The sequence below is a fragment of the Lemur catta genome, chromosome 3 (genome assembly GCF_020740605.2).
Source record: "Lemur catta isolate mLemCat1 chromosome 3, mLemCat1.pri, whole genome shotgun sequence".
NCBI lineage: Eukaryota > Metazoa > Chordata > Mammalia > Primates > Lemuridae > Lemur > Lemur catta.
The window spans coordinates 103,334,622-103,359,774 of NC_059130.1; the positions used below are offsets into that span (position 1 = coordinate 103,334,622).

At 40.7% G+C, this 25,153-nt stretch overlaps 1 protein-coding gene across 1 annotated transcript in view; it reads left to right on the plus strand.

Moving 5' to 3' along the window:
* Positions 1-25,153, plus strand: part of YARS1 (tyrosyl-tRNA synthetase 1) — a 31,413-nt gene that overhangs the window by 1,085 nt on the left and 5,175 nt on the right. The window contains exons 2-8 of the mRNA XM_045548372.1: positions 2,809-2,955; positions 3,060-3,235; positions 8,146-8,275; positions 13,528-13,608; positions 18,346-18,438; positions 21,276-21,411; positions 21,895-21,980. Of these exons, the coding sequence (XP_045404328.1) occupies positions 2,809-2,955; positions 3,060-3,235; positions 8,146-8,275; positions 13,528-13,608; positions 18,346-18,438; positions 21,276-21,411; positions 21,895-21,980 (849 nt within the window). The remainder of the gene's footprint in view (positions 1-2,808; positions 2,956-3,059; positions 3,236-8,145; positions 8,276-13,527; positions 13,609-18,345; positions 18,439-21,275; positions 21,412-21,894; positions 21,981-25,153) is intronic.

Here is a 25,153-nt window from a genome sequence, read left to right on the forward strand (position 1 = left end):
CCATAGCACTTATCCTGATATACTATACATTTTACTTGTTTATTTGTTTAGGAGAGATAGGCTGGGACCAAGTCATGAGGGCCTTGAAGACTTTATTCTACAAGCAATCAGTTGGGCCACAGCTTTTTCCTTTTATTTTTTTGAGATATAACTTACATACTATAAAATTCATCCTTTTAAAGTATATGATTCAGTGGGTTTTGGTATATTCACAAAGTTATGCAACTATCACCGCTGTCTAATTCCAGAATTTTTCACACACACACACACACACACACAAGATCTCGCTTTGTTGCCCAGGCTAGAGTGCAGTGGCCTAGAGTGCAGGGGTGTCATTATAGCTCACTGCAACCTCAAACTCCTGGGCTTAAGGGGTCCTCCTGCCTCAGCCTCTCAGGTAACTGGTATTGCAAGAGAGTCCCACAACTCCCGGATAATTTTTTTAAATTCTAGAACATTTTCTTCCCCCCGACAAAAACTTGTACCTATAAGTAGTCACTACCCAGTATCCCCCGCCCTACAGAAACACTAGTCTACTTTATGTGTCCAGGTATTTGCCTGTTCTGGACATTTCATATAACTGGAATCATACAGTATGTCCCCTTTTGCATCTGACTTTTTGCACTTAGTGTAACATTTTCAAGAGTGTAACGTTTTCAAGCTTCATCCATGTTGTTGATGAAAGGGTGAATAACCCAAAGGACAAATTTCACACACACGCTATATGGGAGCAACAAGGCTGGTTTATTCACCCGGGTGCGAGTGGGCTGAGTCAGAAAAGAGAGTCAGCACAGAAGGGGGTTTTGTGAGGGTTTTTATAAATGGGGATAGCCGACCCCCTCCCACCTGCACTGTTCAGTTCTTTGTTTCTGGGCCACACTGGCAGGTGAAGAATTGCCTCCTGCTATGTGCAGTTTGTGTATGGCAGAGGACAGTGGGCAAAAGAGCTGTTTGTAGTAAATTCTTCTTCAAACAAGCAACTCCTACCTCGCCTTTGCCCCAGTCACATCCATCCTTCTGCTCTGGCATCGTCCTTATCAGGAGAGCTAGGGAAGGGTAGCCTTCGTCTCTCTCAGGGAGGGAGGGGGAAAGGATGCTGGCTGCAGCTGTCTGTTAGATCTACAAAGTCCGAGGACTCTTCAGACTCCTGCAACTATTGTTTTACAAGCCTAAGTTTTGCATTAACCACATTCTGTCCTACACATACTCTTCGGGTTCCCTCCGGGAACAATCCTAACAGTTGGGCCTATCAGAACTTCATTTTTATGGTTGAATCATATTCCATTGTATGGATATACCACATTTTATTTATCCATTCATCAGTTGATGGACATTTGGGTTGTTCCACTCAGGTTGATCTTAACTGGAGATTTCTGCATGCTTCCCCTTAGCCAGATTCTTTGTTTCCTAGCCTCTCTTCATAAAATAGTGCTGGTTAGGGACAAAGGATACACAAAGCTAATGGAATTGACTCGCTTGTTTTAAAGGCTAAGTAAAGTGACCTTTCCTTGGGTGGAAATTTCCCTCCAAGTGTTCAAGTAGGAACTCTGGAGGATGCAGAATCAGCTAGCTGCCAACAGACTTGGAGTAGAAGATTTTAATAAGTTCTGCTAATAAATGTATTCAAGCCAGCAAGACAATTTATCGTGGTTTCTAAGAGCCTCCCAAAACAATAACATAAGAAAATACTAAAAACTTTAATCAGAGGTATATCAGCCTTGAGAGTTTTTCCAATATTTTCATAGAACAAAAGGAAATCATTCAAGGTTTTTAATAGGTAAATGAGTTTTTAAGATCTCTGGTTACCTTTTGGAACATGGATTGGAGGGAGTAAGAATAGATTTGGGATACCTGTTAGGAGACTTACAGTAATCCTGGTGTGATCTGATGGGGCCTGGATTAGGGTGGTGATGTAGAGGCAGAGAGAAATAGGATTTAAGAGTTGTTTTGGAGTACCTTGGCAACTCAGTGAATGATAGTGCCATTTACTGAACTAGGGATAAAACTACAAGTGAAAAAGATGGTTGGGGAGTGAGGTAAGAAGACAAGAGCATGAGTTTAATTTTGAACATGTTGAGTTTGAATTATTGGGTTGATAACAAGTACACAGTTGCGGGTATGACCAGGAGATTTGGGAGTTACTAGCTCATAAGTAGTAATTGAAGCAACTGAAGAGGATCAGTTAGGGGGAATGTAGAGTAAGAAAAGAAAAGACTAGAGTCCCAAGGATTGCTAATATTGAAGAATTAGGAGGAAGAGGAGCAGCTGCAAAGAAATGTAAGCCGGCCAAGAGGAAAGAGGAAAACTAAGAGAGTAAAATAAGGGAGACCAAAAGAGGAGAGTGTTTCAGGGAGAAAGTGAGGACTAAAAAATATTCATTGAATTTAGCAACTTGGAGTTCTTCTGTAATCTTAGCAAGAATATGTGTGACGCCGTATGGAATTCAATAGTGTAATGTAGTATAGACTTGAAATTGGAATGGGAGAGAAGGAGGAGACCAGAAGAAAAGGCAATTATTTCAAGAAGTTGGCTGTGAAAAGAAGGAGAGTGAGTTAGAGGTAGCTGGAGGGGAAGATGCAGGTAGGGACATGCCCCTACTCCCCTAACATCCGTGTCATTTCACAGGAGTGATACTAGCAGCCACACCAACTTAGGTTGGCTCTCAGCACTTGAGAGCGTGGCTGGACCTCCCTGCTGGCTCTGAGCCTGGACCCTCAGTAACACATGCCTTTGTTTTCCTTGTCGCAGGGTAAAGGATGAGCAAGGTAGGACACTGGCATTAAACCAACTCTTCTGCTTCCACAACAGGAGGTTCTGGGGGAAGAGAAGCTGAAGGAGATACTGAAGGAACGGGAACTTAAAATTTACTGGGGAACAGCAACCACAGGCAAGCCACATGTGGCTTATTTCGTGCCCATGTCGAAGATTGCAGACTTCTTGAAGGCAGGATGTGAGGTAAGAACTAATGAGATGACGTAAGGGTGGGTGGGAGCTGGGAGAGGTAGATTGGAGGTACTTGGACAAATTCACATTTTGGTGGTCCCTTACCCTATGTCCAGGTAACAATTCTGTTTGCGGATCTTCACGCATACCTGGATAACATGAAAGCCCCATGGGAACTTCTAGAACTCCGAGCCAGTTACTATGAGAATGTGATCAAAGCAATGCTGGAGAGCATTGGTGTGCCCTTGGAGAAGCTCAAGTTCATCAAAGGCACTGATTACCAGCTCAGCAAGTAAGTGCTTGATCATCCACTGTCCTTGTGGCTCTGGTACTTCTAGTAATTACAGGCCTGTGGAGTCCAGGCACTGTTTAAATTTGAATTAGAAGCTGTTTGGAAAAAAAAAAAAAAAGGAAGCTGTTTGGAACTACCTGTTAAGAACCACTGAAAAATTTACGTCCTTTTAATTTATCCATCAAAAATGTATTGATTAGTAAATGCCTAGGTACCGTCCTATTTGCTGGAGATATAACTGTAATCCTAACAAAGTCCTTGGCCTTGCAGAGCACACAGCATATGGGAGAGTGATGGTGAACGATTCGGCCTCCCTTTCTCTTCCAACTTAAACAAATAATGATGAAAGAAAAATATTTCACTTGTTTCTTACCTCCTCAACAATTTTTATTGCTTCTTATCTTTGTCAGTTTTATTTATATTTGTAAAATTAGTACAGATCTAATTTTGTATTCTAATTTTTTAACTTACTATTAATTCCCCATGCTGCCTCATAGTCTCTGCATTTAAAATTTTTAAAGCCTCTCAAATAAGTTTTTATAACTACATACCATACATCACTCTACTAGTCACTTTTACATTTAAACCCTAAGAACAGTCAGGATGTAAACCTAGATCTCTTACTTTCTAGTAAATTTGTCTTTTTACTTCGTCTAATATAATTTTCTTTATCTCTTTATCATTCCCCACTGTTGGACATTTAGAGCTTATTTATTTATTTATATATTTTTGGAGACACAGTCTTGCTCTGTCACCCTGGGTAGAGTGCAGTGGCATCATCATAGCTCACTGCAACCTCAAATTCCTGGGCTCAAGTGGTCCTCTTGCCTCAGCCTCCCAAGTAGCTGGGACTACAGGCGCGTGCCACGACCCCTGGCTAATTTTTCAGTTTTTAGTAGAGATGAGGTCTTGCTCTTGCTCAGGCTGGTCTCAAACTCCTGAGCTCAAGTGATCCTCCCACATGGGCCTCTCAGAGTGCTAGGATTATAAGCGTGAGCCACCACACCCAGCCCATTTAGAGCTTTAAATAAAGCATATAAACATCTTTATATAAACAGATCTTTGAACCTACAGCCTCTGTTGAGTGCCTGAGATTTTATTTATTTTAACATTTAATCTACAGATACTTATGGACCCCCTATTATAAAATAAGCACTGTTCTAGGTGCTGGGTATACAAAAGTAAACCAAAATAAAACTTGCTGTCCTAATGGGGCTTACATTCTACCAAAGAAAAACAGACAGTAAGCAAATAAACAAATGTTTGTGTGTGTATGTGTATGTATGTGGAGAGAGAGAGTATGTGAGAGAGTGTCAGGTGGTGGTTGATGCCACAAAGCAGATAGGCCAGGGTAGAGAAAGTTCTCGGGGTGTGGGGGTTTCTATTTAAATAGGATGGTCAGGGAAGCCCTCTCTTACAAGGTGACATTAGGCAAAAACCTGAAGGAGATGAGGGAGTGAGTCATGTAAACATGTATTGAGTTCTTGCTGCATACCAGGCACTGTTCTAGTCATTGGGGTTATAAGTGTGAATAACACAGGCAAGGGTTTTATTCTCTTACAACTTAACAGAATTTGGGATATAGGAAAGTGGGATAAATTAAGCTATCTTTCTTCAAAGTCTCTTGATCTTTTTCTACATACAAAAGTGACTTTAACGGAAGATGGTTTTGTAGTGCACACTGCGATGCACTTCATCTGTTCTAAACACAGCAATAATAGATAAAAAATATAAAAATAAAAACCAAAGGACAGAGAGGCAGAAAAGAAACATGAATATATAGAAATAAAAAGAATCTTTTAGAAATCTTGGAAATGTAAATGTCCATTATTAAAGGGGAAAAAAAGCCCAACCTTGGATAGATCTGATCAACTCTAGACTGAACACAGTTGAAGAGAAAATTAGAGGTTTAAAAGGCTGTACTAAGAAATTCACCCAGAATGCATCCTAGAAAGATGGGCAAAAAAATGTAAGAGTGGTTGAGATATGGATAAGAACTTTTGTTTCCAGCAATCTGGCAGACTAGGTATTCTTACCTGCTTTCCTGCTGAAAACAACTAAATATGCTGGATAAAATATTTTTCTAAACTAAATGTATGGATGTATTGACAAGTTAATCAAGAATACTCGGTGGTCAGAGTGGCAGAATACAAAGAGATACTATATTTCATTCAATCTAAGATACCTTTAACAACACTGTTAATCTATAATATGCCATTGTTTATAAGACTCATCTAGATTTCAGAGATGTTAAATGTTAAAAAATATGCATCATAGAATCTATAAAATATTGTAAGTGGAACATGGAAGACTACTTGCACCTTAAGGGAGCTCATTGAATCGTATGTTCTCGAACTTTGGTTTTCATAGACTCACATAGCACAATGGCAAAAAAAATGGGAAAAACATAAGAAAATTAGAGTACTAGGACAAGAGGTCCAATATTTGAATAATAAGTGTTTCAAAAAAGAGAACAGAGAATCAGAGGGAAGGAAATTATCAATGAAATAATTTACAAAAATAAGGACAATTAAAGGACATGAATTTCCAGGTTGAAAGGGCATATCAAGTGCCTAGCATGATGGATGAAAATAAGCAAACGTTAAAGTGTATTCTCTTGATATTTTAAAATACTAGGGGCAAAAAGTATTCTACAAACATCCAAAGGGACAAAAGAAGTCACATAAAAATTGTCAGGAGTCAGAATGGCTTTGCATTTCTTAAAAGGAACATTAAAATCCAAAAGGCAATGAAGCAATGCCTTTAAAATTCTGAAGGAAACAAATTTCCAACCTAAAAATCTATACCCAGCCAAATTACCACACAAGTACCAGGGTAAAATACCTGAAATTATTCCTCTGAAAAAATTTATTTTCATTTTTTATCAACCATTTGGGTTTTCTCTTCTGTGAAGTATCTATGCAAGCGTTTTTGCCCATTTTTCTATCTTTTTTAGGAGTTCCTTATTTATGTCTTCTAGATACCAAATTCTTTGTCATTTATATATATGGAGTTAGCCTGGGGATAGGTAATTAACCAATGAAACAGGATAGAGAGTTGAGAAATAGATCCTTACAAATATGGAAACTTGGCTTATGACAGAGCTGGCATTGAAGATCAGCAGAGAAAGAATAAAGTTTTTTGTTTTGGGGTTTTTTGGTTTTTTTTTTTTTGGAGACAGAGTGTAGCTCTGTCGCCCTGGCTAGACTGTCTATTTTTAGCAGGGACAGGGTCTCCCTCTTGTTCAGGCTAGTTTCAAACTCCTGGCATCAAGCAACCCTCCCACTTTAGCCTCCCCAGTAGTTGAGAGGGCCTACAGGCACAAGCCACTACATCTGCCTAGAATAAACTTTTTAAGGAAAAAAATGGTACAGAGACTATTGATTATCCCTATGGGAAAAAAAAATGATCTTTCCATTCCAAATGGCAGAAAGATTTAATTGTAAGGGCCAAACTATAAAACACTTAAAAGACAGAATATGAGACTATCTTAAGATCTCAGAGTAGGAAAAGCTAAACAAAACACACCAAAAGCACAAATCATAGGAAAAGATTGATGAATTCAGCTACATTAAAATTAAGACCTTCAGTACATCAAAAATAAAATAGACTGGATGTGGTGGCTCACTCCTGTAATCCCAGTGCTTTGGGAGGCTAAGGTAGGAGGATCACTGGAGGCCAGAAGTAGGAGACCAGCCTGGGCAACATAGCAAGACCCTGTCCCTAAAAAAAGTTTAAAAATTAGTCAGGCACGGTGATACGCACCTGTAGTCCTAGCTACTTGGGATGATCCCTTGAGCCCAGGAGTTTGGGGTTGCAGTGAGCTGTGATTGCTCCAGTGCAATCCAGCCTGAACGACAGTGAGACCCTGTCTCAAAAAAAAAAAGGTAAAATAAAGTAAAAAGACAAACCACAAGTTGGGAGAAGATATTTATAACACATGTAAATGGCAAAGGATTAATGTACAGTATTTCAAAAACTATAGAATCAATTGTTAAAAAAAATAAATAAATCCAGTAGAAAAAGACTTACCTAGGTATTTCACAGGAGAAAACTGAATGACCAATAAGCATATGGAAAGATACTTAACTTCCTTGGTTATTATTCAAAGAAATATAGATTAAAACCATGTGAGAAACCATTCCATGCTCACCAAATTGACAGAAAATAAAAATAGTGACAAAATCAAGTAATAAAATTGATAAAAGCCACTTTGGAAAGTACTTAGGCATTATCCACTTAAGTTCAAGATGCAAATCCCCTATGATCCAGAAATTCTACTCCTGGCATATATAAAGAAACTTGCACATGTATACCAAGATACATGAGAATATTTACAACATATTGTTGAGAGATACAAGCATAATAAAAAACTGGAAAGAAACATGAAAGTTCAGGATAGTGGTTACTCTGAAGGAAGAGGAAATAGGGCAGAATTATGAAGGAGTGCTTAGGAGCTTCAGAAATATTATAATTGTTAGGTCCTTTTTCTTAAACTGTATAATGGGTACACTATATATTGTTCATTATGTATTGCATGTATTTAAGTTTTTAGGGAAAAAGGCATGGGAAATAGATTGACAAATTCTGATTTTTGTTGAATAGCTGTTCTAGATTAAGGCATGGGAGGGGAACGGCAGAGAAGCAGTATTTCAAGAGATAATAGCAGAACATTTTCCAGAAATGGAGAAAAAGATTAATTAAAGCCATCTTTTAAAAGGAAAAACATAAAAATAAAGTAATATTTTGGATAGGAAGATAGATCTCTCTCACATTTTAGCATCTGCCAGGCAGGTGTTCTCTTTGAATATTCTAAGATTGGGGAGTCAATTAATGTGCATTAGGATTGCCCTGGGAAACTGAGGCCTAGGCCCCAGCTTATAACTGTCCCCACTTCCTTCCCTCCTCAGAGAATACACACTAGATGTGTACAGACTCTCCTCGGTGGTCACACAACACGATGCCAAGAAAGCTGGAGCGGAGGTTGTAAAGCAGGTGGAGCACCCTTTGCTGAGTGGTCTGTTGTACCCTGGACTACAGGTACTCAAGAACGATGGAGTGGCCCCCAGTTACCTTTTCTTCTGTGTTTCTAACTATAGGCATACCTCATTTTATTGTGCTTTGTTTTATTGTGCTTCTCATATAATCCATTTTTTTTGTTTGTTTGTTTGTTTTTGAGACAGTCTTGCTCTGTTGCCCGGGCTAGAATGCCATGGAGTCAGCCTAGCTCACAGCAACCTCAAACTCCTGGGCTCAAGCGATCCTCCTGCCTCAGCCTCCCGAGTAACTGGGACTACAGGCATGTGCCACCATGCCCGGCTAATTTTTCTATATATGTTTTTACCTGTCCATATAATTTCTTTCTATTTTTAGTAGAGATGGGGGTCTCACTCTTGCTCAGTCTGGTCTCAAACTCCTGAGCTCAAATGATCCATCCGCCTCGGCTTCCCAGAGTGCTAGGATTACAGGCATGAGCTACTGCGCCCAGCCTTAGATAACCTGCTTTTTACAAATTGAAAGTTTCTGGCAACCCTGTGTCAAGCAAGTCTATAAGCACCGTGTTTACAGCAGCATGTGCTCACTTTGTGTCTGTTTCACATTTTGGCAATTCTTGCAATATTTCAAACTTTTTCATTATTATATCTGTTATGGTGATGTGTGATCAGTCATCTTTGTTGTTACTGTTGTAGTTTTGGGGCACTGTGGCCATATAAGATGGAGAATTTAATAGATAAATGTTATGTGTGTTCTGACTGCTCCACTGACCACCCATTCCCCATCTCTCTGCCTCTCCTTGGCCTCCCTGTTTTCTGAGACAATACAGTATTGAAATTAGACCAGTTGATAATCCTACAGTGGCCTCTTAAGTGTTCAAGTGAAAGCAATCTAGAAATGATTAAGCTTAGTGAGGAAGGCATGTTGAAAGTTGACATGGGCTGAAAGCCAGGCCTCTTTCACCAAAGAGCCAAGTTGTATATAGAAAGGAAAAGTTCTTGAAGGAAGTTAAAAGTGCCACTGCAGCAAAGACACAAATGATAAGAAAGTGAAACAGCCTTATTGCTGGTATGGAGAAAGTGTTAGGGGTCTGGTTAGAAGATCAAACCAGCCACAACATTCCCCTAAGCCAAAGCCTAATCCAGAGAAAGACCCTAACTCTGTTCAGTCCTATGAAGGTTAAGGGAGGAGAGAAACTGGAGAACAAAAGTATGAAACTAGCAGGGATTAGTTCATGAGATTTAAGGAAAGAAGCCACCTCCATAACATAAAAGTGCAAGGTGAAGCAGCAAGTGCTGATGTAGAAGCTGCAGCAAATTATCCAGAAGATCTAGCTAAGCTCATTGATGAAGGTGGCCACACTAAACAACACATGTTCTTTTTTTTTAAGACATAAGGTTTTGCTGTGTTGCCCAGGCTGGAGTGCAGTGTGCAATCATAGCTCACTGCAGCCTTGAACTCCTAGGCTCCGGCAATCCTCCCACCTCAGCCTCCTGAGTAGCTAGGACTATAGGTGTGAGCCACCATACCTGGCTAATTTTTTTTTTCATATTTTTATAGAGACGAGGTCTCACTATGTTACCCAGGCTGGTCTCAAACTCTTGGCCTCAAGCGACCCTCCCATGATAGCCTCCCAAAGTGCTAGGATTATAGGCATGAGCCATTGTGCCTGGCCTAAAACAACAGATTTTCAATATAGACTAAGTAGCCTTCTATTGGAAGAAGATGTCATCTAAGACTTTCATAGCTACAGAGGACAAGTCAATGCCTGGCTTCAAAACTTCAAAGGACAGGCTGACTTTCTTGTTAGGGGCTAATGCAGCTCCTGACTTTAAGTTGAAGCTAATGCTAATTTACCATTCTAAAAATACTAGAGCACTTAAGAAATATGCTAACTCTACTGTGCCTGTGTTCTATAAATGAAACAACAAAACCTGAATGACCCCCACCTCTGTTTACAACATGATTTACTGGATATTTTAAGCCCACTATTGAGACCTACTTCTCAGAAAAAAAGATTCCTTTCAAAATATTACTGCTTATTGACAATGCACCTAGTCACCCAAGAGCTCTGATGGAGATGTACAAGGAGGTTAATGTTTTCATGTCTGCTAACAGAACATTTATTCTACAGCCCATAGATCAAAGAGTAATTTCAACTTTCAAGTTTTATTACTTTTTTTTTTTTTTTTTTGAGACAGTCTTGCTCTGTTGCCTGGGCTAGAGTGCCGTGGCATCAGCCCAGCTCACAGCAACCTCAAACTCCTGGGCTCAAGCAATCCTTCTGCCTCAGCCTCCCGAGTAGCTGGGACTGCAGGCATGTGCCACCATGCTCGGCTAATTTTTTCTATATAGATTTTTAGTTGTCCAGCTAATTTCTTTCTGTTTTTAGTAGAGATAGGGGTCTCTCTTTTGCTCAGGCTGGTCTCGAATTCCTGAGCTGAAACAATCCACCCGCCTCAGCCTCCCAGAGTGCTAGGATTACAGGCATGAACCATCGCGCCCGGCCCAAGTTTTATTACTTAAATAATACATTTCCTAAGGTTATAGCTGCCATAAATAGTGATTCCTCTGATGGATCTGGGCAAAGTAAATTGAAGACCTTCTAGAAGGATTTAACATTGTAGATGACATTAAGAACATTCCTGATTCTTGGGAGGAGGTCAAAATATCAACATTAGCAAGAGTTTGGAAGAAGTTGATTCCAGCCCTCACATTAGCAGGACTTTGGAAGAAGTTGATTCCAACCCTCATGGGTGACTTTGAGGGGTTCAAGACTTCAGTGAAGGAAGTAACTGCAGATGTGGTAGAAATAGCAAGAGAACTAAAATTAGAAGTGACACCTGAAGATGTGACTGAATTGCTGCAGTCTCATGATAAAACTTGAACAGGAGCCAGCCACAGTGGTTCACACCTGTAATCCCAACAACTTGGGAGTCTGAAGTGGGAGGATCACTTGGGGACAGGAGTTTGAGACCAGCCTAACATAGCAAGACCCTGTCTCTAAAAAAATGAAAAAAATTGTCCTGGGGTGGTAGTAAGCACCTCTACTCTCAGCTACTGAGGAGGCTGAAGTGGGAGGATCACTTCAGCCCAGGAGTTTGAGGCTGCAGGAGCTGTGATCACACCATTGTACTCCAGCCTAGGTGACAGAGACTCCATCTCCAAAAAAATTTTTTTAAACCTGAACAGATAAAGAGTTGCTTCTTAAGGATGAGCAGAGAAACTGGTTTTTTGAGATGAAATCTACTCCTGGTGATGATACTGTGAACATTGTTGAAATGACAACCAAGAATTTACAGTATTACTAGTGGCAAGGTTTGAGAGGGTTGACTCTTAATTTTGAAAGAAGTTCTACTGTGGGTAAAATACTATCAAACAGCATCGCATGCTACAGAGAAATCTTTCGTGAAAGGAAGAGTCAAATCAGTGTGGCAACTTCATTGTTGTCTTATTTTATGAAACTGCCACATCTACCCAACCTTCAGTACCCCCACTCTGATCCATCAGCAGCCATCAACATCAAGGCAAGACCCTCCACCAGCAAAAAGATTAGGACTTGCTGAAGGTTCAGATGATTGTTAGCTTTTTTTTTTTTTTTGAGACAGAGTCTTGCTCTATTGTCCAGGCTAGATTGCAGTGGCGTCATCATAGCTCACTGCAACCTCAAACTCCTATGCTCAAGCGATCCTCCTGCCTCAGCCTCCCAAGTAGCTAGGACTACAGGCATGTGCCACGATGCCTGGCTAATTTTTTCTGTTTTTAGTAGAGATGGGATCTCACTCTTGCTCAGGCTGGTCTCGAACTCCTAAGCTCAAGCGATCCTCCCACCTTGGCCTTCCAGAGTGCTAGGATTAGAGGCGTGAGCCACCATGCCTGGCCCCCGTTGGCTATTTGTTTTTTTTTCTTTTTCTTTTTTTTTCCTTTTCACTCTGTCGCCCTGGCTGGAGTGCAGTGGCACAATCATAGCTCACTTGAGCCTGGGCTCAAGTGATCCTCCCACTTTGGCCTCCCAAAGTGCTAGGATTACAGGCATGAGCCATTGCACCCAGCCTGCATTGGCTATATTTCAAGTTCTCCATTGGTCACTATGTTGGACAGCACAGACATAGAACATATTCTTCACCACAGAAAGTTCTGTTGGATAATGCTGTTCTAGATTGTTCCTACTTCCTCAACCTTCTCTTCCTAAAGCTGTCCTTCCTCTTCCCCCGAGCCAATCCTACACTAAATGTTATCAATTCTGATTCTTAAAAATCTCTTAAATTTATTGTTGCTTTGCATCCTTACTGCTTTTGGTTCATCATTATTTCTCACCTAGACTCTCTCAACAGCCTTCTAGTTCTTTTCTTTGTCTCCAACCCAGAGGCCTCCAGTCCATGCCCTGCCCTGTTACTAGTGTGATCTTTCTACAGTGCTTGTCATATTTCTCCCCTCCTTAAAGCCATTCACTGGCCAGAATATCACTAGGCCCCCTAGCATGGCATTTCATGGTCCTTACCTATTATACTTTTCTAACCTTGTCACTGTTTTCCACATCCCTTGAAGTTTGTGCTTTTGCAGACTGAATCACTCATAATTTCCCTAAACACTTCACACCTCTGTGCCTTCTCACATTCTATTTTCTCTGCACAGTGAAAAACATCTATATGTTCTTTAAAACCAAGCACAGCCCACAATCTGATTCTAGGAAGCCTTCCACACACCCATCTTACTAAATAGAGGAGGTAATTTCTTCCTTGTGTTAGTGCTGTTCCTTATATGAACATCTAGGTTAGCCCTTAGCACACTGTATTGAAATGACCCCAACTGGATAATTGGGCTTCTTGAAGGGAGAGTCTAGGTCTGATTTATCTTGGCACTCCCAAAGCTGGCACCAGGCCTGCCATGTCAGAAGTGACAGTCACTGTTTACTAGTTCAGTCTTACCTTTTTTCTGAGCTCTCACAGGACTTAATTCTTTATGCTACTTGATGTTTGTCACAGGCTGCCTTATTCAATCGGGTACCTTTGACATGACGACGGTTTGTCCTCTCTCCCTTCCCCCTGGATTATGAGCACTATGAGGGTAGAGACAGCTCTTCTTCTTATTTTTTTATTCATGTGGAATAATGTTCACTGCAGGCAGTCAGCAACTGTTTATACAGCTCTTGAGGCCAATGGGGAGGCTAAAAGCTGTTTGTTTTCTCCCTGGCTCTACTTACTGAAAAATCTAGTGATTTGCAGAAGTTATTGATTTCTCAGACCCATATAGAAGAAGCACGGTAGGTGTTTATGCTCCTGTGTTTCTTTCCACAGGCTTTGGATGAAGAGTATTTAAAAGTAGACGCCCAATTTGGAGGCGTTGATCAGAGAAAAATTTTCACTTTTGCAGAGAAGGTGAGTGTCCTCTTGCCTGTCTTTTTTTAATCTGGGCCTCAGAGGTATGCAGCTAAAGTTCATTGAACTATGATGGGCCAGTCCCACCAGTCATAATCATACTGAATGGTAGGTATTACTCTCCCTTTTTTGCAGATGAGAAAAATGAGGGTAGAATAATAAGAATGTTGTCCAGTATCACACAGTTAATAACTGAGGAGGAATTAGAACTCAGATCTGTCTCACTAAAAAGTCCATACTTTTTGCTACCATGAGGAAACTGCCCCAGGACCTGTTGGATTCACTTCCTTCCTAATAGCTCAGTTTCCAGGGAGCTGCACTACTAGTCAGAACCACTGTTCTTTTCAAGAACATTTGGTCCACTTTAACCTGCATGGTATGTAAACTGCTCATCTCTGAGATGAGGTTTATTAGGATTTAGGAGGATATCAGCACAAAACCATAATAGTTCTTTTCTGGGAAAGAACTTGAGTAAGTTGAAAAGAGCTACCAAGAAGTATGTGGTTTGTTCTGTTTTGTTTTAGCCATCTCTAGATTGAGAGGAAGTGTGTGGTATTTTTGAAAGCTTCTGAAAAACCTCAGATTGGCAAAGATGTAGAGAAAACACTAGTTATGGAAATGCAAATTCTTGGAGGCTGATTTGGCAGCCCTAAAATATTTCTACCCTTTGATCTAATAATTGTATTTCTAGCCATTTGTCCTAAAGAAATAATAAGTACAACTAGAGTTATATATAAGGTACTTATCACATTATCAATTTAAAGCAAAAATCTGGATATAAACATAATTAATGGCAAGGAATTGGTTAAATGCATTATGATAAACCTCACAATGGAATCTTCTTTTTTTTTTTTTTTTTTTGAGGCAGAATCTCACTCTATTGACCTGGCTAGAGTGCCATGGTGTCAGCCTAGCTCACAGCAACCTCAAACTCCTGGGCTCAAGCAATGCTTCTGCCTCAGCCTCCCAAGTAGCTGGGACTACAGGCATGCGCTACCATGCCCGGCTAATTTTTTCTATATATATTTTTAGTTGTCCAGCTAATTTCTTTCTATTTTTAGTAGAGACGGGGTCTTGTTCTTGCTCAGGCTGGTCTCGAACTCCTGAGCTCAAACGATCCACCCACCTCGGTCTCCCAGAGTGCTAGGATTACAGGCGTGAGCCACCCCACCCGGCCAGAATGTTCTATTAGGTTATTAAGTATGAAATGTCTGATTTCCTTAAGTACTAAGTTTGACAGTTGATATCTCTGACTGTGACACTTCTTATTTTATTTTTATTGTGAAGATACATCCTCAGTCTTTCAAATGCACATTTTGGCTTGTGATTATCTTTCAAACTGTTTTTTAGGGCAATGTTTGTGAAACCATGGATAAGTAAAGAAATTGTGTTATTTTCAAATATGAGTTCCATCGTGGAACCAATGCAGCACAGACAGCTCAAAATATCAATGAAGTGTTTGGGAAGGATGTGGCTAATGAACACACAGGATGTCGATGGTTTGAGAAATTCTGTTCTAGTGATTTTAATCTTGAAGATGAGCCCCCTGGGTGACCTGAGACCAAGGTAGATAATGATGAGCTGAAAGCTAGAGTGGAAGTGAATCCACCTCAGCCTAAGTGTGAATTAGCAGCAAGGTTTGACATTACCCTTCCAACAATATTAGACTATTTGAAACAAATGGGCAAGGTAAAGAAGCTGGATAGATGGATTCCACACGAATTAAACAAGTGTCAGAAGAGAAATCGTCTCGAAACTTGCCTTTCTTCATTGTCACAACATATAGGTGAACCATTTCTACACCGTATTGTTATGTGTGATGAAAAATGGATTCTTTTGGACAATTGCAAGCGTTTGGCACAATGGTTGGATAAAGATGAAGTGCCGAAAGACAGTCCAAAACCAAATATTCATCAGAAAAAGCTAATAGTGTCTGTTTGGTGGTCCAGCGCTGGTATTATCCACTACAGCTTCATGAAACCTGGTCAGTCGATTACAGTGGATGTCTACTGCAACCAATTGGATGAAATGATGAGGATGCTTGTGATTAAGCAGCTGAGATTGATCATTAGAAACAGGCCAATCCTCCTGGAAGACAACACTCAACCACATGTCACACAAACAACGCTGCTCAAACTACAGAAGCTGGACTTGGAAACTGTCTGTCATCTACCGTATTCACTAGACTTTGCACCAACTGACTAGCACTTATTCCAAGCTTTGGACCACTTCTTGCAAGGAAAAATATTCCATTCTCAACAAGCTGTGGAAAATGCCTTTCACAATTTCGTCGCCACTTGCTCTCTAGGTTTCTTCATTGCTGGTATAAACAAGCTACTGTTAAGATGGCAAAACTGTGTCAATAGTTTAGGTGCATACTTTGATTAATTGTATTGCTTCTTCTTTGAGATATAATAAACACTTTTGATTTGAAATCAGATATTTCATATTTAATGTCCTAATATAATATTAAAATAATAGTTTTTTAATATATTTTATGAATGTGGAATGGTTACAGTGTAAATTTTTTGATTAAGTATTTCTTATTCCATATTGTCTACTCCATTAACTTTCTAGTTGAACCTTCTTTTATTATTCTATCAGGGATTTGGCCCATACCTACATTGTTTTTGTGTGATTCACAAGCTGAGAATGGTTTTTACATTTTTTTAAGGACTGTAAAAAAGGTGGGCCAGGGACAGTGGCTCACGCCTATAATCCTACCACTCTGGGAGGCCGAGATGGGACAATCACTTGAGGCCAGGAGTTCAAGGCCAGCCTAAGCAACATAGCAAAACCTGTTTCTATAATAAATAGAAAAATTAGCTGGGTGTGGTGGCACATGCCTATACTGTAGTCTCAGCTACTTGGGAGGCTGAGGCAGGAGGATCACTTGAGCCCAGGAGTTTGAGGTTGCAAGTGAGCTATGATGATGCCACTGCACTCTAACCTGAGCAACAGAGCAAGACCTTGTCTCAAAAAAAAAAAAAAAAAAGTGAAGAAGAATATGCAATAGAGACCATATATGACCCACAGAGTCTAAATTTTTTATTATCTGGACCTTTACAGAAAAGTTTTGCCAACCCCTACTCTAGAGATTACAGCATGTATCCTTGTAATTTATTACAGTTTAAGTTAGATATTTTTGCCACTTCCCAACAATACAAGAATCTACAATAGTTTTATTCCATTTAACTCCCTCCTGCCCTTTGTGCTATTATTGCTATATATTTTATTTTTTGCATGTATTTTAAATCTCAAAAACTTTATAATAATTGGTTTTGTTTGTTTTTGTTTTTGAGACAGAGTCTTACTCTGTCGCCCCAGCTACAGTGCAGTGGTGTGATCATAGCTCACCGCAACCTCAAACTCCTGGACTCAAGGGATCCTCCTGCCTCAGCCTCCGTAGAAGCTGAGACCACACCCAGCTAATTTTTCTGTTTTTTTGTAGAGACTGGGTCTTGCTCTTGCTCAGGGTAGTCTGAAACTCCTGTGCTCAAGTGATCCTCCTACCTCGGCCTCCCAGAGTGCCAGGATTATGGATGTGAGCCACCATGCCTGGCCCCTATTGACTGTTTTCTCTTGACTATCAGTCTTTTTCTTTTCTTTTCTTTTCTTTTCCTTTCTTCTTTTCTTTTCTTTTCTTTTCTTTTCTTTTCTTTTCTTTTCTTTTCTATGATGGGGTGTCACCCAGGCTGGAGTGCATTGGCATGATCGTAGCTCACTGCAGCCTCAAACTCCTGGGCTGAAGTGATCCTCCTACCTCAGCTTCCTGAGTAGCTGGGACTACAGGCGTATCAGTCACTTTTTTTCTGCTTCCTATTTGCCATATCAAAGAGATTATAGATATTTTGTAGAGGCTCTGGATTATGTTTACAGAGTGCTGTTTTCTGTAGGCTGCTAAATTACTGACATATCACCTTCGTCTTGTCAGGGGTTGGTTTTAGGTTTTGTTAGAACACATCTCCTTACCCCTACAATGTGGTCCTTATTCCTAGGGTGTGACCTCTCTGGGGTCTGAAACTGAAATCTCAGGGTGTTCACAAAGCCCTTTCTACTTTGGCCCTAAACTTCAACTTTCTACCCAGTACTGTGTGACCTCTGAAATCTCTGCTAAGATCTCCAGCCTCCCAGAGCCTCTTCTCTGCCGGGCTTCTTGAAGTCTCACCACATGCGTGCACAGCTATGAGTCAGCCAAGAAATCGATAGGGAATTGTGACATAGTTTTTTGTTTTTTTTTTCACTGGTTGTGGGACTTCCTTCTCTAGAATCCATCCCAAACCTCAGCCTCCTGCAGCCCTGAACTCCAATCTCTGTCTCCTCTGCTTAGTCTGCTGCTGTCTGCTTGGTCCCTTTTTCTCAGCATCTGGTTTGAAAAAAATGCCCTCAGGGGGAAAGCCAGGGTGACTGTGAGGTCACCTCACTCCCCTTCTCTCAAGATTTGTGGCCCTACACTGGTTACTATCTGATGCCTGCAAATCGTTTTATGTATTTCCAGCTTTTATAATTGTTTATGGGAGGGTAAGTTCAGTAGCCTCACAATGTAAGCTCATAGAAAAGCAATAAGAAAAAATACTTTGTTTACATTATAATCACTATTGAAAACTATATATTCAGAAGAAAGATTGGAAGGAATATGTCAAACTGTTAAATTGCTGGCCAAGTTAGATGAGATCCGTCACTGAGGAGGAATTTATACTAATACCTGTTTTTGTGTGTTTCTTTCTAATCTCTCAGTACCTCCCTGGACTTGGCTATTCAAAACGGGTCCATCTGATGAATCCTATGGTTCCAGGATTAACTGGCAGTAAAATGAGCTCTTCAGAAGAGGTAAGTTGCCAACTGTGACTTAAGTTTAGAATCCTTCGGCAAGAGATGAAGAGATGAAGGACTCAAAAAAAGCAGTAACCTGGCTAACTAGAATTCTCAGATACTAAGTTATAAGGGGCCTTACGTCATTCAATTAATTCAGTGGTTCTTGAGTACTGGAGGACCCAGAAGTAGTCCTGATGGGATCCAATCATAATTTTAACAGTTTTTACTGCTACTGATAAAACACAAGCAAAAGTAATTTGTTCATAGAACTTCAATAAAAATCAGCACTATCAAGCAGAAGGCCATGGTTGTTTCACCAATTAGCATTTGATTCTTAGAATGATGTTATGTTTTTGTTTTTGAAATAGGGTCTCGCTGTGTCACCCAGGCTGGAATGCAGTGGCACAATCATAGCTCACTGTAGCTTCCAACTCCTGAGCTCAAGCGATGCTCCTGTTTTAGCCTCCTGAGTAGCTGGTACTACAGGCATACGACACCACACCTGGCTAATTTTTTAATTTTTTTATAGAGACATCTCACTGTGTTGCTCAGGCTAATGTCAGACTCCTGACCTCAAGTGATCCTCCTACCTTGGCCTCCCAAAGTGCTGGGATTACAGGCGTGAGCTGCTGTGCCCAGCCCATGTAACTAATATTATAAATATGATATCTTTTAACATCTAAGAGTCCTGCTTAGAGAAAGTACACTTTTGTTCTGATCGTTACAGACACAGAGTAGAGGAATTAGTGGAATCCAAAGATGTGAAAAATTGAGTTCTGGGTTGCCAAAGATGGCTGACCTTTGGAGTCACCTATTTTTATTTTTAAAAAATTAATTAATAAGCATTGATTAGACCTTATTGATAGAGATTCTGATAAAGTAGTTCTGGGGAGGAAGTCAGGAATCTGTATTTTCTCTCAAATCCTACTAGGTGATTCTGACCTAAGTCACATTTGGGCATGCATCTAGTTCTTTAAGTAAGTCTGACTTCTTGAACTTTGATCAGGGATTAGTGAATATATGCATGTATACTATTGTCATTATTTTTAAGAAATATACTCATTTCTTTTTCTCTCATTAAAATGCTCCATGTGTCAATTATTCCTCTGCCTAATATCATATCACTCATCCTATTTGGTGACATTCGACATAACTTAACTCTAGAATCAGGCCTGGCAGCAGTTTCCAAACAAGACTTTCCATCAGAATCACTTGTAGAGCTTTTTAAATATACAAATGCCTGGCTCAACCCCAAGAAATTTTGACTCATTTAGGTTGGGGTGGAGCACAGTAATTTGTATCTTTTTAAAGGATCCCAGGTGATTCATATAGTCATATGTGGGCTAGAATTTGGTAACCACTGAACTCACATGACCATGAACTCAGTCACTCCAAAATGAGAAACAAAACCTATTACCTAAAAAGGAAAAGCGGTGATTGCTGTGAAACAAGTATCCTCATACATTGCTGATGGCAATGTCAATTACTATGCCTTTCAGGAAACAATTTTGTACCTGGCAATTTGGGGTAGTTTAAGGAAATAATTCTAGAGATGGATGGCAAAAAGGAAAAAAAGCCTCTGCAAAGATGTTCATTTAGCATTATATGTAATTTGTAAAAAAAAAATGAGATGATATAATCTAATAGTTTAGAAATTATTAAGGCCGGGCGAGGTGGCTCACGCCTGTAATCCTAGCACTCTGGGAGGCTGAGGCGGGTGGATCGCTTGAGGTCAGGAGTTCAAGACCAGCCTGAGCGAGACCCCGTCTCTACTAAAAAAAAAAAAGAAATTATTATGTTGTCACTAATAATGGGGACTATAATGTAGCATAAAAATTATAAATGAAGACTAGGTCACCACTCAGCAATACTTAAGATGAGATAGATATTTTTCCTCTAACTATAAATTTATAACAATTCTGTATGCTATAGGATAGGTAAGGCCTGGGAAGAACACATAAAAATTAAAATAATTTAATTTGTTAGGTGGCAGGATTGTGAGTGGTTTTGTTTTGTTTGTTTGTTTTGAGACAGAGCCTCACTCTGTTGCCCAGGCTAGAGTGTCATGGTATCAGCCTAGCTCATAGCAACCTCAAACTCCTGGGCTCAAGCAATTCTTCTGCCTCAGCCTCCCGGGTAGCTGGGACTACAGGCATGTGCCACCATGCCTGGCTAATTTTTTCTGTATATATTTTTAGTTGTCCATATAATTTCTTTCTATTTTTAGTAGAGGCAGGGTCTCGCTCTTGCTCAGGCTGGTCTCGAACTCCTGAGCTCAAACGATCTGCCCATCTCGGCGTCCCAGAGTGCTAGGATTACAGGCAGGAGCCACTGCACCTGGCCGTGAGTGGTTCTTTACTCTGATTAATTCTGCTTTTGTTAAGGTAGTTTAACTTTTAAATTTTTTTTTCCTTAAGACAGAGTCTTGCTCTGTCACCCGAGCTAGAGTGCCATGGAATCAGCCTAGGTCACAACAACCTCAAACTCCTGGACTTAAGTGATTCTCCTACCTCAGCCTCCCAAGTAGCTGGGATTACAGGTGCACACCACCATGCCTGGCTAATTTCTCTATTTTTAGTAGAGATGGGGGTCTCGCTCTTGCTCAGGCTGGTCTTGAACTCCTAACCTCAAGTGATTCTCCCCCCTCAGCCTCCCAGAATGCCAGGATTACAGGCATGAGCCACCGTGCCCAGCCATGTTAAAATTTGTGTTAAAAAAATTTTTTTAATGTTCTTTTATATAGTGGTTAGTAAGAAAAAAGAAAGGGAAAAAAATGTTTTTAATACACAGATTAGTTGAGCATATTTACATTTTCAACCACTAGAGGTCCTCTTCCCTTTCGTGACTTCTAGGAATCCAAGATTGATCTCCTTGATCGGAAGGAAGACGTGAAGAAAAAATTGAAGAAGGCATTCTGTGAGCCGGGAAATGTGGAGAACAATGGGGTTCTGTCCTTCATCAAGCATGTCCTCTTTCCCCTCAAGTCCGGTAAGACACTCCCTGTTTTATTCTCAGAGGCCAGGCTAGAATAGCAAACCTCATGCTGTGATCATACTTGTGATTTGTCACAGACATTCCTCCAGGGACTGGCTGCCCTGATTCTGTGCTCTCATTTCTCATATATTAATGTATGGATGAGGTTGGGATATCATTTAATTGTCCATATGTTCGTTTCCAGGCTCAGTTCTGTGGGGGTGCCAGGATAGGCAAGGGTGTTAGAAATGAAGGGCAGGGGCAAGACATGTTGAACTAGAGGAATACAAAAAAATACATAAGCCATGATCTTTCCCCTTAAGGAGCTGGGATGCTAGCTGGGTATGCAGTATTGCCACTTATCCAATTTTTAAGGACAATAAAATGTCATATAATAAAGTTCAAAATATATGGCAAAAACAACTCATGCATTTGGGCTAGGAATGCTGACTCTGCCATTGTCGATGAGTTTGTTGGCATGGATCCTTTTTCTTATAGAGTTTGTGATCCTTCGAGATGAGAAATGGGGAGGAAACAAAACCTACACAGCTTACATGGACCTGGAAAAGGACTTTGCTGATGAGGTAATACTTGAGGAAAACTAATCCTTGCTGAATTCTGAGAAACCTCTCCATCTTGGCCTAGCCAGGTTTGTAGTTATGTGGCACAAGGCTCTGTCTTTATGCTCTCCAGTGCTGTACATTTTGTCAATAGCATAGATGAGGATTCAGGTGGTTTACAGATTAGATGGGCAAATGGTACAAAGCTAATATATTGACGACCTAATCACTCTCCAGAACACTTAACACGTAAGAATAAAGGGCCAAACCCAACAAGATGAAATATTTCAGGGACAAGTGCAAAATTGGAGTTCAAAAAACAGAAACAACTATAAAAGGACAGAATAGAGGCTACTATTCATTTCAACAAACACTTTAACAAAAGACGTACCAGGTGCCTGTGTGTCGGGCACCATGCTAAAGACCAGTGCTACAGAGAGGGTTAAATCCTCACAAAGCTCAGTCCAGCAGGAGAGCAGACATACAAGCCTATCACTGACTGTTACTACACAATGAATATATACATAGAGAATAGAAATAAAATAGGAGGAAGTGATTAATTAGCTCTCTAGAAAAGTTTATGGAGAGGACAGTATCGAGCACTGTATTCCTTGAAGAATAGGAATTCGTGAGGAAATCTGTGAGGGAATAAATTGTCCAAAGACATAGTAAGAAGAAATAGCATGGTATATGAGGACTCGCAAGACATTTGGTCTGACTAGAGTCTAAAAAGTAAGATGGGGCATTGTAGGAAAGACAGGCAGGGCCAGGTCACAATGGGAAGACGTGATAGTATATATATGGAATGAAATGGGAGGTTTTAATTGACTCTGAATTCAAGTTGAATCAGCAACTTGATGGGGCCCTTAGAAATACTGACCAGGGGCCAGGCACGGTGGCACACGCCTGTAATCCTGGCACTCTGGGAGGCCGAGGCGGGAGGATCGCTCGAGGTCAGGAGTTCAAGACCAGCCTGAGCAAGAGCGAGACCCCGTCTCTACTAAAAATAGAAAGAAATTATATGGACAGCTAAAAATATAAATATAGAAAAATTAGCCAGGCATGATGGCGCATGCCTGTAGTCCCAGCGACTCAGGAGGCTGAGGCAGAAGGATCGCTTGAGCCCAGGAGTTTGAGGTTGCTGTGAGCTAGGCTGACACCACGGCACTCTAGCCTGGGAAACAGAGCGAGACTCTGTCTCAAAAAAAAAAAAAAAAAAAGAAATATTGACCAGGTATAGTGGCTCACGTCTGTAATCCCAGTACTTTGAGAGGCTGAGGTGGGAAGGTCGCTTGAGGCCATGAGTTCTAGATTAGCCTGGGCAACATCGCAAGACCCCATCTCCACAAAAAAATAAGAAAAATGGGCTGGGTTTTGGTGGCATGTGCCTGTAGTCCTAGCTACAGTCCTAGCTCTCAGGAGGCTGAGATGGGAGGATCACTTGAGCCCAGGAGTTTGAGGCTGCAACGAGCTATGATTGCACCACGGCACTCTAGCCAGGATGACACAGTGAGACTCTGTCTCAAAAAAAAGAAAAAGAAATATTATTGAAATCTTGGGTTTAGTCATCAGACATGTAGAGTGCAGAATCAGGGAGGTGATAGTTCACTCTGTTCTCTGCTGTTCTGAGTGCATTGGGATTGTATATTCAGCCTTAGACTTGAACTTTAAGAAGTTTATTTAACAACTTAGGGCATGCTGGGAAAGGAGGGATGTCATGACAGGAATAGACTCAAAACCATGTCACAAAGGTACAGTTGAAAGAACTGGGAATGTTTAGCTGGGGAGCAAGTATGTGTTCAGTTGTCTTCAAATACGAGGACTTTCATGGGGAAGCGATTAGGTTTCTTTTCTTGGCACCAGAGGGCTGAAGCAGGACTACGGGTGGGGACCCCATGGAGGCATGTTTAGGTTCAGCATCAGAAAGACTTTTTTTTGTTTCTTACCAGAGTATTTATTTATTTTATAATTTTTATTTTGAAATATTAAGGGGGTACAAGTGTTTTTGTTACATAGGTGAATTGTATAATGCTGAAGTCAGGGCTTTTAGTGTGCCCGTCACCAGAATAGTGCACACAGTACCCTAGAAAGACCTTTCTAATGACCTCAATTGCTTGGCTGTGGATGGGGCTGCCTCACGTAACCTTGCATTACTGTCATTGGAGCTGTTCAGGCAGAGGCTAGAGGAGCACTTGGAGACAATGGCATATGCAGGTTGGAGCATCAAATGGAGGAAAAGACTCAGTGACCTCTAAGTTCCAAAGGCACTTAAGGCCCATTTTTGGACATTTTACAGCCATTGCTCAGAACCCTCTCTGCTGTCCGAGGTGCGGTACAGAACCCACGCTGCACTTCTCAACCCCATACACAGTGGGAATAATGAAAAGAAATAGATGAAATACCCCAGAGAAAAGGTCTACAGGCGCGTTATCCAATAGTACTTTCTGTGGTGATGGGTATGTTCTATCTGTACTGCCTGATACAGAAGCCACTGGCCACAGGTGGCTGTTGAGCACTTGCAGTGTGGCTACTGCCACTGAAGAACTGAATTTTAATCCACGTTTAAATACCCACATGAGACTAGTGGCTGCCATATTGGATAGCAGCAGGCCTAGAGCTTGTATTGAAAATTATAACATTCCGAAGGAAATGATGAAGTGGCATCAGAAACAAAAATGTTGACATCGTTGTATTATACAGGTATTTGGATATCCCCTCAGAATATCTAGAAGATTGTTTCAGGCCAAGGTTGGGATATAAAAACGGTAGTCACAGGACTCGAGAAGAAAAATTGAATTACTGAATTATTATCATGTGCCAGCACTACTGTCACCGTTTTCACCCACAGGTGATTGAATCCTCACTCTGACTCTGTGAGATATAGCTGCTGTTATAATCATTTTGTACGTAAAGAAGCCAAAGCTTAAAGGGGTTAAGAGTCTAGTTTGGGGTCACATAGGTAGCTGGGAACCTAACACGGGTTTGTTGAAGTCCAGAGCCCTTCTTTCCCCTCTCTCATGCAGCTCTCTCCCTCAGGTGGCCTTGGCTTACCTATGGGGATGTTGCTCTGCCTGTAAATAGCACTGGGTTTATGCCACTACTCGAATTAGATTAAAAAATACATTCAGCCCCTACATGCCCTCTGAAGTGTGATATTCAGAGTCAGAAGACCTGGATTCAGACACATTAGCCTTCTG